Source organism: Saccostrea cucullata, unplaced genomic scaffold (genome assembly GCF_032062105.1).
Source record: "Saccostrea cucullata isolate Sc308-1 unplaced genomic scaffold, CSIRO_AGI_Scuc_v1 ctg15640, whole genome shotgun sequence".
Classification (NCBI taxonomy): domain Eukaryota; kingdom Metazoa; phylum Mollusca; class Bivalvia; order Ostreida; family Ostreidae; genus Saccostrea; species Saccostrea cuccullata.
The window spans coordinates 1-13,761 of NW_026918144.1; the positions used below are offsets into that span (position 1 = coordinate 1).

Below are 13,761 nucleotides of genomic sequence, written 5' to 3' on the forward strand. Positions count from 1 at the left end.
TCCAATGAGACATGCAACTCTTTCAACTTCACCTCATTAACAGACACAGGTAAAAAAAAAAATGAAATTCTAGAGAATTAAAGAGTATTTTTTGGAAGAGAAAGGGCAGTTTCCCTGGGGAAGAGGGGAGGTATTAAATGTTGAGAATTATGCTATGAACCATGAAGATAACTTCAGATCTTGAAGGAACATAGACATATTGCTTTTATATAGATCTAGCCTGAGCTCACTGAAAGATCAGTGATTAAAAAAAGTTTTTTAACAGGTGGCCAGCCACAAAAATGTCGGAACTATCAGGAGATTAAGATCCAGGAACAAGTGCAGCGTCTGGCGGTGGGAACCATCCCGAGGTCAATGTGGGTCATCGTGCTGGACGACTTAGTGGACGCATGTAAAGCCGGGGATGATGTCATCATCTGGTGAGTGTCGGAATGTAAAGATTTTAAAAACAGATTTTGAGAATAAGATAAAGGTTATCTTAGGTTCATTTGTTCACATTGTTGGTTAATTAAAACACAAGAAAAGATTTGAATTCATTTTCGTCAGGTAGGTGAATCTGTTTTTTTGAGACTTGGAGTATGAGGTATTTGTTCTTCAAGACAACAGCTAACTGTTGAATCTTGAACATGACACAGACTGACACCATATGTCCAGGGAAAAGTTTTATTCTCAAATCATAATTACTGTAAATGATTTTAAAACTTATACACAACACCAAAATGCTTTCAAACAATCATCTCCGTTTCATTTTCAGTGGCACAGTGAGAAGAAGATGGCGACCTTCATCTGTCGACTCCAGATGTGACATTGAAATGGTTCTAGAGGCCAACCACATTCTGGTTACTAATGAACAGAGGAACACTGTGCTGGTCACTCAGGAACTGGTAGGTCAAAGGTCATCTCTTGTGGCCATGATTCCTTTATTGCCAATCTACAGAACCTGATAAACATACAAAAGCAATGTATCCAGAGGTTATATAATTTAATATTCATGAATACAATCAAATTTTACTTTGACTTATGTTTGATGATTTTGGGTCTTAGAAATCTGAGATCATAAAGTTTTGGGAGGATAACCGACTTGACCCCCTGACCGCCCGGAACCAGATTCTAGCCAGTCTGTGTCCACAGGTGTATGGACTGTATGTGGTCAAACTGGCTGTGGCCCTCGTCCTAGCAGGAGGGGTCCAGGTATGATATCTAGGTCAGGCAAAATAAGATTTTTAAATTTAAAAATCTAGTTCAAATTTAAAAATCTAGTTCATTTCTTCATAAAACAAAACTTAGCCTAATATAAAAGGATGACAGTTAATGCACAATAATCAATTTGACTTTTAATGCAAAACTCCACACATGAAATCAAACTTTAAAATTTTATCTTGTTCATTGACAGCACTCATCAAGTAGTTTTATTTTATGTTCAGCGTATTGATGATTCTGGAACAAGGGTGAGAGGAGAAATTCACATGCTGATGGTGGGAGATCCAGGTAAAGGAAATACAATGATACTGTACACCTTCAATCATATTCAAAGAGATGAATTGGTGAGAATTTAGAATAACAGCAAGAAGTGGCACAGATATAATTTTGTGGAATCAGGACACCTCTAGTTAATTGTTCAGTTAAAATGCAAAAAATCAAATACCTTGCAATGAACTGTGGAAATTTTATGCATAAGCAAAAAATTTTGATAAATATACAAATAATATTCACAAGTTACAAATTTCAGGTACAGGAAAATCTCAGTTTTTGAAATATGCTGCCAAGATAACCCCCCGATCTGTGTTGACAACTGGAATAGGAAGTACCAGTGCAGGGTTAACTGTGACAGCTGTCAAGGTTAGAAGGCAATTTATTGATAAATCTTAACATGAAATAGGAGGTGTACAATAGTACATGTAATAAAGATTTTGTGGAAGTCTACATGTTTTACATGTCTTTATAATTTTCATTGTAAGCTTTGTAAATTTGAAATCTTGTTATACCCAACAGGACAGTGGGGAGTGGCAGTTAGAGGCAGGTGCTCTAGTATTGGCAGATGGGGGACTGTGTTGTATTGATGAATTCAACAGTATCCGGGAACATGACAAGGCTAGCATTCATGAAGCAATGGAACAGCAGACCATCAGTGTAGCCAAGGTAAAATCTGGAGAATGTACAAATATGAGTTGTAATAAAATGTCTCATGGAGTTCTTTTCCTTCTAAAAGTTGATATCCGTAGGAAATTCAAATGTATGAATGATAGCAGAAATAATTGAAAATTACGCAGGAACATTTGGAGTGTCTTTGCTAGTAAAAATAAAATTGAACATTTATGCATGATAACTAAACTTTATGTCAGAGTCAATTTATGTACTAAAAAAGTGCATGCCACATGACTTAAGAACATGAATGTTTTTATAGGCTGGTATGGTTTGTAAATTGGACACGAGGACAACTATTTTAGCAGCCACTAATCCTAAAGGTCAATATGATCCAGATCAGGTAGAAATAAATCTCCACAACTACATGTAGATTCATTCTAATGCCTTTTCTCAGTTTTTAGCTCACCTGAGCCGAAGGCTCAAGTGAGCTTTTCTGATCACATTTTGTCCGGCGTCCGTCTGTCTGTAAACTTTTCACATTTTCGACTTCTTCTCAAGAACCACTGGGCCAATTTCAACCAAACTTGCCATAAAGCATCCTTGGGTGAAGGGGATTCAAGTTTGTTCAAATGAAGGGCCACGCCCTCATTCAAGGGGAGATAATTGGGAATTAATGAAAATTTGGTGGCATGTTTTAAAAATCTTCTTCTCAAGAACCACTGTGCCAGGAAATATGAAACTTATGGGGTAACATCCTCAGGTAGTGTAGATTGAAGTTTGTTCAAATCATGACCCCCAGGGGTAGGGCAGGGCCAAAATGGCCGACCAAAGTTTTACATAGAAATATATTGGAAAATTCTTTAAAAATCTTCTTCTCAAGAATGACAGAGCCATAATTCATCAAATTTATATGGAAGCATCCTCAGGTAGTGAAGATTCAAGTTTGTTCAAATCATGACCCCCGGGGGTAGGATGGGGCCACAATGGCCGACCAAAGTTTTACATAGAAATATATAAGAAAATTCTTTAAAAATTTTCTTCTCAAGAATGACAGAGCCATAATTCATCAAATTTATTTGGAAGCATCCTTAGGTAGTGAAGATTCAAGTTTGTTCAAATCATGACCCCCGGGGGTAGGGCGGGGCCAAAATGGCCGACCAAAGTTTTACATAAAAATAAATAGGAAAATTCTTTAAAAATCTTCTTCTCAAGAATGACAGAGCCATAATTCATCAAATTTATATGGAAGCATCCTCAGATAGTGAAGATTCAAGTTTGTTCAAATCATGACCCCCGGGGGCAGGGCGGCGCCAAAATGGCCGACCAAAGTTTTACATAGAAATATATAGGAAAATTCTTTAAAAATCTTCTTCTCAAGAATGACAAAGCCATAATTCATCAAATTTATATGGAAGTATCCTCAGGTAGTGAAGATTCAACTTTGTTCAAATCATGACCCCCGGGGGTGGGGCGGGGCCAAAATGGCCGACCAAAGTTTTACATAGAAATCAATGGGAAAATTCTTTAAAAATCTTCTTCTCAAGAATGACAAAGCCATTATTCATCATATTTATATGGAAGCATCTTCAGGTAGTGTAGATTCAAATTTGTTCAAATCATGACCCCAGGGGGTGGGGCGGGGCCAAAATGGCCGACCAAAGTTTTACATAGAAATATATGGGAAAATTCTTTGAAGAATAGCAAATCCATGATTGATCATGGGATTACTTTTGGATTTTTACTTTTCAATAATAAACCAATTTCTACTTTTTCTAAGCTACAGTACTCAGGTGAGCGATGTGGCCCATGGGCCTCTTGTTTTAAATCTATATATAAATAGTTAACAAAGCATAAAAAAAAAATGAAGTTTGATAATACAATGTACAGTGAAATGTGTCTAATCCGACATGCACTGGAAATAGACAGAATAACACAGAGTTAAGAGAACAAAAATTATTAAATGGCAGATGAAAATAAAGATAAGACTTGCACAAATGTCAGATTAGACAGTTTCAGTGTAATACAAGTAAGTCTATTAAACTAGAGCATGGACATGTTCATTTCATTCTGTCATTAAAGATGTAATGAAATGGATCTACTTACAGAGTCTGAGTGTAAACATTGCCCTGGCCAGTCCACTGCTGAGCAGGTTTGACCTCGTCCTGGTGCTGCTGGACTCGCAGAATGAAGATTGGGACAGGGTAGTGTCCAGCTTCATTCTAGAAAACAAAGATCCATTAGGTTTGTTACTAGTGAGTTTTGATCAGTGTAAAAACAATGTATGAAATATTTGGAAATATCAGTGAGAAAACAATGAATGGAAAAGTGCATTGTAGATAAGAAAATGAAGTAAAGTCGCATGAAGATACTCTTAAAATGTGTAGATATGATGACTTCAGTGAATTACTTTTTATTCCATTGTAGGAGAGATTGACCCGAAGACAATTTGGAGCATGGAGAAAGTGCAGGCTTACCTCTCTCTCATAAAAACAGTTGATCCTCAACTCACCTCAGATGCTACTAGGTGAAAAACTAAATGAAATGAAAGTCAACCTTCATACATGAATTGTTCTTGTAATTTTCTGTTAATAATCAAATATTCCAGTATCCTTGAAAGTGCTTTTCTAGGGTAATTTCTAAATTTCAATTTAATTCTGATGGGGCTGGAAATTTTTATATTTCTTAAATAAATTGTACTCATTCATAAACACCCACACTATTTATTGTGGAAGTAAATGCTGTAAATCAGTTTGTATAGATTGTTACTTTCCATAAAGAACATCTGAGTGAAGTGACACATTATTCTAAATATTACTTTAGACAGTAAGTAAAGATTTTAATTCCTTTTTCAGAGTCCTTGGCCAATATTACAAGGCACAAAGATTAGCAGATGATCGTAATGCAGCAAGAACCACAATGCGTTTACTACAAAGCATGATTCGACTTTCACAAGGTAATTTGATGGAAAATAAATGCATCTCTTTGTTCAATAATAGCAATTGCAGTAAAGGGATCTTTCGTCGCAACATAAATGGGCCATACACAAAAATTTCACATGGTCAAATCTTACATGTAATTGTATACTTTTGACAGCATTTTCCAGCAATTTGAATGCCACCATAAGAAGTTTGCAATTATTGGTCAAATATCACCATATACAATTTAATAAAAGAGTAGTGTATTCTTCTAAAGATCATGCAAGGTTAATATTGCAATACCATCCCAATCTATTATTTCTACTATTAGCTCATGCCAGGCTGATGTTCAGAGATGAAGTTACAGTGGAAGATGCTGTTGTTGCTGTCACACTGATGGAATCTACCATGCAGGTAGTAACTTTTTTTTCAAATGTCATTTAAATTTTTTGGTTCTATGAATTGTCAGCAAATTTTTTATTCCATTTATAAGTTGTTTATGAAATAGCAATTTGTATCCATGGAGATTTTTTTTTTGAATGATGTAAATTTTTTCAGGGGGCGGCACTACTAGGAGGTGTCAATGCACTCCATACAGCATTTCCTGAGAATGCCTTAGAAGAATACAAAGTTCAAGGTAAAATACAAAAAAGGAAATATTTTGAAATCATAAAGGCCTATCAAATGGAAAATATACATATTTTTCTTCACTTACATCCTGATTACAAGTTATAACAAAATCATATCATTTGAACTTATATGTGCATATATAAATTCTAATAAAATGTATCTTTTGGTGTTGCAGCTGACCTTGTACTGAACAGACTAGAACTACAAGATCTCTTACAACAGGAATGTGAGAGATTGGCAGCTCTTGAGGCAGCAAAAACCACAGAAATTCAAAATAAAGTTATGCCTGTAGGGATGAATAATTCCACAGCTGGAAGGAATCAAAGAATAGATCAAAACAAACAAGATTCTGAACCACACGAGACACATGTAACAAAACCGGCTCAGGAAGAAAATGGTGGACAAGTGTTGAATGCCAATCAAGATTTGGCCTCCAATAAAGGGGAGGAGAATATCTGTGATAGATCACTGCAGGACTTGTTCAACGTAAGTTCAGCTGATGGTGATATTTCTCTGGCAGCAGATAATCACCCAATGACCTCGACCCAGATACCGTCTGCTAGTTCAGGCAGTAGCAAACATCAGCCATTTGATGTGTCAGAAGTAGGACATCCTTTGACTTATATGATTTCAACAATAAATGTTTCGCCATCCAATTCAAGTGTCGCTGCGAAAGCAGCAGAGGTAGCAGAAATGGAAGACAATGATGAAAAGATTTGTGGTCAAGATCTTGAGGAAAGTGGTGGTAAAAAAGAAAAACAAGCTGGTAAACTTGTGTATTGTAAGGCAAAAGATCAAAACGTATTGATAAGAAAACAGAAGAATAAAAATTTGATAAGGAAACTGAAACAAAAAGTGGATGAGCAGAAAGATGGCATTGTGGATGAAAATTCTCCACATAATGGTAGCAAGGATTTAAATGCAGATTTAGACTTGAACGTAGAGTATAGAACACAGTTATCAAAACAGAAAAATGGAGAGACCAGAACTTTAGAATCAAGTTTAGATAAAAGTTTTCCTCCAACTCCAACAGAATCACGTCAAAGGAAGAGAATCTCTCCATCAACGTTAACAAAGCTCAAGAAATTCCAGAAAGACTCGGATTCAGAATGTGTCGATTCTGACAAAGGCTTATCAATAAGTGAAAGTGGTATTCAACCATTTAGTAAAAGTGTTGGGGAAAGTGATGTCTCTAATATACTTTCTCAAAGTTATGATGAAAAATTACAACCACAATCTAGAAATATTTTCAAAGTAGAACAAAGGAATACAGTAACAAATGAAGAAAATTCAACAGACATTCGAAAGTCGTTGCAAAATAGTGATGGGAAAAAAGTGTCGAGTGGCCCATCTTGGCTATCCAAAGTGAGTTCATTCAAGTCTTCAATTTTTAAGTTAGACAGTGAGGATACTGAGGATTTAGATGATCTGAACCTTGAATTCGATTTTAATCCATCAAAGAGAGTCAAAATAGGTTAAAATAAATTTGTTAAAACTAGTACAGTGTTTTTATTGCATTCAGTTGTGTGGACTTCTATATGGTTTTACTTCAAGTGTATTTTTCGTTAACATGTGAATGTTTTGTCGTAAAACTTTTTTATGATATAACATTCATTGTACGTACATCTTTATAAGATGAAAAACTTAATGATACATTCAAAAATTCTGCATTGTGCACCTTTTATTTTACTTTTTGATCGGACACTTAGTGTGAGTCTCACAAAGCAAAATATATAATAATCATATGGGAAGCAGGGGTATCATTTAGTGAGTTTATCTCTCACAGTACCTCTAGCTATATACCCCCTCTTGAAAAGTGTGATTGGGATGTCCATCCATCTGTCTGTTATGCTTTGGGGATACCCATCCCTTATCAGAAACTCCTTTATCTCTAGTTTTACAAGACGTGTATTGTAATGTCATGTTACCCTGTACACATCTTAATACTCTTCAGACAAGGAGTAAAAAAAAATATATAATACATGTAATCAGAAAATAAGTGTTTTCTTTAATAAAATATTGAAGGCAAAACAAGAGGTAATGTGAGCACGAGTTCACTTAAAGATTTGATTATAATGGCAAAGTCCATGTTTTGGTGTCAGATCAAAAAGTAAAGTAGAAGGTGCACAATACTATTATATAATAAAGAATAGAAAGTATCATTAAATTTTATTTAGTGATTTAGGAGGAGTTGTGGATAAGAGATGGGTACCCTTTATTGTAGAAAGAATGACCGTGTCAATGGTTTGCTATAGGAAATCCAAAACGTGTGTCGGACCGAAAAGTAATATATGAGTTCACATTGGTACGTGTACTTTGTAACAAAAATTCTTTGAAAGTCATTAAATGTCATTCAGTCGTGTAAGGCGGATACGAGATAGGTTACCCACAAAGCGTAACGGAAGGACGGTCATCTCGTTCACTATATACCCTCCCACTTCTCAAGTACTGTGAGGACTGAGCTTACTAAATGATACCCCCGCCTCCCATACGACTATAACGACAAAGTCAATATTTTGCTATGGTATATCAGAAATAAGAGTCATCAAAAAGTAAAATATGTGCATAATGACACAATGTAATAAGAAATCTTTGAAAGAATCAAAATTTTATTCAGTTCCAATCAGTGGTGTAGGGGTGGTTGCGGAGAAGAGATTGGCAACCCTCGATATTATAGAAAGGTTTAGACTGGTCATGTTTTGATATTGGAAACCCGATATATCTGTAGGATCAAAAAGTAATTATATAGGAGGTGCACAATGCAACAAAGATTCTGTGGAAGTCGCATTAAAATCAGGGACCTATATTAGTATATAGGTCCCTGATTTTATTTAGCGGTATAAAAGGTGTTGTGGATAACACATGGGCACACCAAAGCACTACAGAGGGACGGACATCCCGATCACTTTATAACCCCCCCCCCCTCCTTCCCCCTTACACTTTTGATGCGGGGGTGTAATTATTTATTTACACATTTTTTGTGACTTTGTTTTTAGGTCACCTGAGTAAACTCAGGTGACCTATTGCTATCCGTTTTCGTCCGTCGTCGTGCGTCATTCGTTGTTCGTCGTGTGTTAACATTTGAACATTTTCAGCTTCTTCTCTGCAACCACTGAACCAATTTCAACCAAATTTGGCACAAAGCATCTATGGGTGAAGGGGAACAAAAATTGTGAATTTCATGATCCCTGCCCCCCTGAGGTGTGGGGCCAAAACCACTAAAATTAATGCAATCTTTAAAAATCTTCTTCTTTACTCCTGGACAACAAGCAGTCAAACTGTTTGCATGATTGTAATCAGCAATAAGTCCTCTACCAAAATTGTGAAATTCATGGCCCTGGGGTCAGGGGTTCTAGTGCTAGGGCGGGGCTAAATAAGTAGGTAGTGAAAATGCATTATTTCTTTGAAAATCTTCTTCTCTGCTCCTGGGTATTAAATAAACCAACTAAGTACATAGTTATGATGAGCAAGAGTGCTTCTACCAAAATGTGAATTTTGTGGCCCCAGGGTCAGGGGTTCTGGTGTTAGGGCGTGGCTCTATTGATTATATAGTGAAAATACATGAATTCTTTGAAAATCTTCTTCTCTGCTCCTGGGTATTAAATAAACAAACTAAGTACATAGTTATGATAAGCAAGAGTGCCTCTACCAAAATTTTGAATTTTATGGCCCCAGGGTCAGGGGTTCTTGTTTTAGGGTGGGGCTCTAATGATTATATAGTGAAATGCATGAATTCTTTGAACATCTTATCCTTTGCCCCTGGTTAATATGCTAATGATCTAATTACATATTTAAGGCCAGGATTTATTTTATTTTTAGTTTTACAAACCCTCCGCTCAAGGTTTTGAATTTTCAGAAAAAAATAAAACATTTTTTTTCTTTCCGATGTCAAATTTGAGTCGGGATCGAGATTTCAAATTTACGAACTGGCACTTCCGGTTTTACGATGAAACGGCGGGTAAATAAAGCTAGATCTGAGAAGATAGCTTGGTTTAGTGTAAAATTCATCGATAAGAGTGCCATTCAAAATGTTTCACCCGTTCAAAGGACAAATAAAATGCTGACGACTTTGTTGCACAATGACATGCTGGTGAGATATTATGTATTCGTTTCAAAAGTAACTGTAAATTATTTTCCTCCCCCAGGTCTTTAACTGCCCGTGGTAGCTATTGCATATTGCCAGGGACATTGTTTAGGTCTCTGTTATAGCTTACAGTCTAAGCATCATTCTTCAGAAAAGGGTTGCTTATGCATCAGATATAATGAATAAAACTATGGGAGAAGTGAAGTCAATTTGAGGAAGAAATAAACAATAACCTGAAGAAATAAAAAAAAAATCAACTATTAAAAGGCAAGAATATATACAAATATATACAGGCATGTAGTATCATTTGTATCAGCCAGAAAAATTATTTTACACTCAGTTGAAAAAAGGTTGACCCTACTCCCCAATACTCCCTGTCTGTTTTATGATAGGAATTATAATTTTAGGCATCAAGTAAATTTTAGAACAACCATGTCTAAACATTAACATAACACATATTAAAAAAAATGAAGATATATTGAAAGACTTTTAAAGAATTGATTTTTAAAAATATATTTTGATCAACATCACAAATTTACACAACTGGCCCAAACTGGCAGATGATGAAATAAGCAATTACATGTTCTACTTTCCTATTTGTAAGCATTATGTGTCCAGTGGTAAGGAGCCTATTAGGATAGCATAAAAAAAGAATGTACAAATGTTAATAATTGATTTATCAAAAAAAAAAATTTATTTCCTTCTCCTTTGGGACTTTTTTATTCTCATGTTCATAACTAAACCTAAACATAAAAAATTGCTGGCCTTATAATGAAGAAAGGGGCCTCTTTTAAAATAGATAATTTCAGGGCTGCTGGGTCAGGGGTACCAGGGGGTACTTTGACTGAAAATAAATTAAATGCTTTGAAATCTGCCCTTTGATAAGCAATGGTGCCTCTTTCAAAATTTGTGAATTTCATGGCTTTTGGATTAAAACACGAACCAAATACAATCGCTGGAAAGTTGTTACATGATACTCAGCCTAACTCAGGTGACCTATAAGGCCCGTGGGCCTCTTGTTTAGATTGTGGTTAAAATCTTCATACAACTAATCACAACTAGGGAGAACATGTTATTCAATCTTATTTTAAAAAATAGACTAGAGGTACTGTAAGCAATGAGCTCACTAAATGATACGCTCCACCTACCATATGAATATAATGGGAGTGTCCATGTTTTGTTGTGGAAAACCCAAAATATGTGTCGGATCAAAATGAAAAAGGAGGTGCACAATGGCAATGTCATGTGTAATACAGATTCTTTGAAAGTTTCATCAAATTTCATTCAGTGGTATGAGAGGAGTTGCAGATAAGAGATTGGTACCCAAATGTAACAGACAGACAGACGGACGGACATAACGATTACTAAATATCCTCCCGCTTTTCAAGCGGGGGTATAATAAATAAAAATTGGAATGAAATTGTAAAATTTTAGGGAAAATATTTAAAAAAAAAAATATTTGGACCAATCTCCATCAAAATTAAACTGATCCCGTTCAAAATTAACACAAAAAATGATTTAAATAATAATAATTTATCGCATTCCTTATGTATTAAACACTAACAAATTGTTGAGTTTAAATTTATATGATGTTTAAAGCCGTATATTACACCTAATCACACTAGTGTTCTTGTGAAAATGGTATCTTTTTCCAATTATTATAAATTTCTGTTTAGGATCAGTTTTATTGGGATTGGCCAAATTTCTTTAAAACTTTCGCGAATTCATATCAATTTTTTTTAAAAATAATACGATTGTCTAACATCCTTTGTAGGTATAGCTTAATTTTTGAATAAACAATCCATAAGTTTCGGAAATATTCACAAATGATGTTTTATTTTCATATATAGTTTTTAGTAAAAAAAAGTTAAAAATGTCTAAATGGCTTTTCTTCACATATATATTTGATAATTCATATGATGCACTCCTAAACAAGCAAACTTTAAACTTTTAAACATCTTTTTTTTTGGCAAATAAAACCTTTTCTTTCATTTTGTACGAAAAAATGCAAAAAAAAAAATCATTTAAAGTAATTTAGAACTTTGATTGGCCTTTCAATGCTGAAACCATAACTTAACAGGTATGTCTTACAAATCTTTTATACAAAATTTTTGTGTTTAACATTATCTTTTTTATCTACATATTAAACGATAAGACCTACGCTTTATCTTTTAATTAATCGTCAATGTTTTCGTGAGTAATGGTGTGCATGACCACGCGGAGCAAACCCAAACCAAAAAAAAAAAAGACTTCTTAAAATATATTTATAAAAATATACATGTATAAAGTTAGGTAAATTCTGGCCATACAACGTTATAGATGATAAGCAAGGGGTATATAGTGATGGAGGTGTCCTTTCGTCTCTTTCGCTTTGGGGTACCCATCTCTTTTCTGCTTATACTACTGAATGATATGACTTTCACAGAATCTTTGTTACATAGTGCCATTGTGCACAATAGCACATGGCATGATGTAATAAAAAGAATCTGTGAAAGTATTATAAAATTTACGAGTAGGAAGAATTGCAGATAAGAGATTGGTGCCCTTCAATATTATATTATAAAGAAAGGCAGTGTCAATGTTTTGCCATTGGAAACTTGAAATATTTGTCAGATCAAAAAGTAGAATATGAGGTAACAATGACAGAGTGTTTCAGAAATTATGTGAAAGCTGTATTAAATTTCATTCAGTGGCATAGGAGGAGTTGCGGATAAGAGATTGGTACCCCAAAGCGTAACAGACGGACGGACGAACATCCCGATCTTTATATACCCTCCCACTTTTCAAGCGGGGAATAAATGTACTTATATGATCAAGAATTGTAATCTTTAGGTTTATTAAACATCACAGCTGCCCTACATGATGAGTACAATTTTTTTAGCATTCTTATATGCTAAGTATATTCGCATTCTTAATATACTTTGGACATTTCATTAAGAGAAGGTGCTTTTACCAAAAAAATGCTATTATTTTCATTATCACGTGATACTTTAACAGTTTATGCCGTGGTTTCTCCCTAATGGCCAGATAAATCATGTAAATTGTAATCTGCACTGCATGGCATAATTCAAAATAAATCCATTCTTAATATTTTATTACACAAAGATAAAGTACTTCAAAACTTTTTTTGCATGTTTTTACTCCATTTGAAATAGCTATTGCTGTTTTTTTTTAAAAATCATCATTCTCTTCTCTGTCGTTGAAGACCTTTTTTTCTGGGTAAAAAAGACGGGGTCCCTATGTTAAAACTGAATTAGTTAATTTTAGAATATTCTCTTTCACATTTTTTACATTTCAAAGTAAAAAAAAAAACCCACACAGATTTTTAGAAGGTATTTAAAAAAAGGAACGATGAATTTTTACAAAGATTGGTCAATTCAGTATATAACATACATAAATTGCTCGAACGCAACATTATAATTTAAATGTCAAATAAGGCAGATGTGTTTATTTTTCTAAGGTGCTTGGAGTTTCTTGATTGACTTGCTAGGGGGAAATCTATAGTTTCAGATAAGGTTGTATTTTTTAGTATTTTTTAATAAAATTTTTTTTTAAATTAAATGTTTTATTTTAAGTTCAAGTATTCTCAGTTCAAGCTGCCAAATCGGACTGTTTAAAAAGCAATAAAATTATAAGTTAAACTCACATTTTTAAATGTTATTTGAATGTCAGTTGAAGTATGGTACACAGTACATATTTGTAGTGTTTGTTTGAATTTATTGGCCTTTATATAGTAGCAGGTGGGGCTTGAGTTAGATTGGTTTAGTTTGGTTGTGAGGATGCTAACCCACGCGTGGTCTTTGTGACTACATGTTACAAAACATCAAGAAGACATATTATTTTGTAATGAAATATATGTGGAGAAGCATCTTCATATGTTTAAATTTTTCCAATTTAATTTTTTGATCGTAGTTCACATTTGAATTTGAAAACTCAAATGTTTTTGGATCTTGATTGACATTGTGGCTTGTTTCGCAACAGAAAATTTGCCCGAAAATGGCATTTTGAAGCTATTTGACTTTTTTTTAAATCGTTGATTTCAACGAT

General features: G+C 34.4%; 1 protein-coding gene across 1 annotated transcript; it reads left to right on the forward strand.

Annotated features, from left to right (window-relative positions):
* Positions 1 to 3: 3 nt before the first annotated feature.
* LOC134256868 (DNA helicase MCM9-like) lies at positions 4 to 7,125 on the forward strand (the record flags this gene model as incomplete). Its single annotated transcript, XM_062739579.1, has 14 exons — positions 4 to 49; positions 266 to 419; positions 755 to 884; positions 1,045 to 1,191; positions 1,425 to 1,488; positions 1,730 to 1,839; positions 1,993 to 2,139; positions 2,405 to 2,485; positions 4,191 to 4,326; positions 4,510 to 4,609; positions 4,938 to 5,038; positions 5,332 to 5,414; positions 5,559 to 5,637; positions 5,806 to 7,125. Coding segments are annotated over 14 exons (2,682 nt in total), but the record flags the coding sequence as incomplete, so codon positions are not given.
* Positions 7,126 to 13,761: the final 6,636 nt, after the last annotated feature.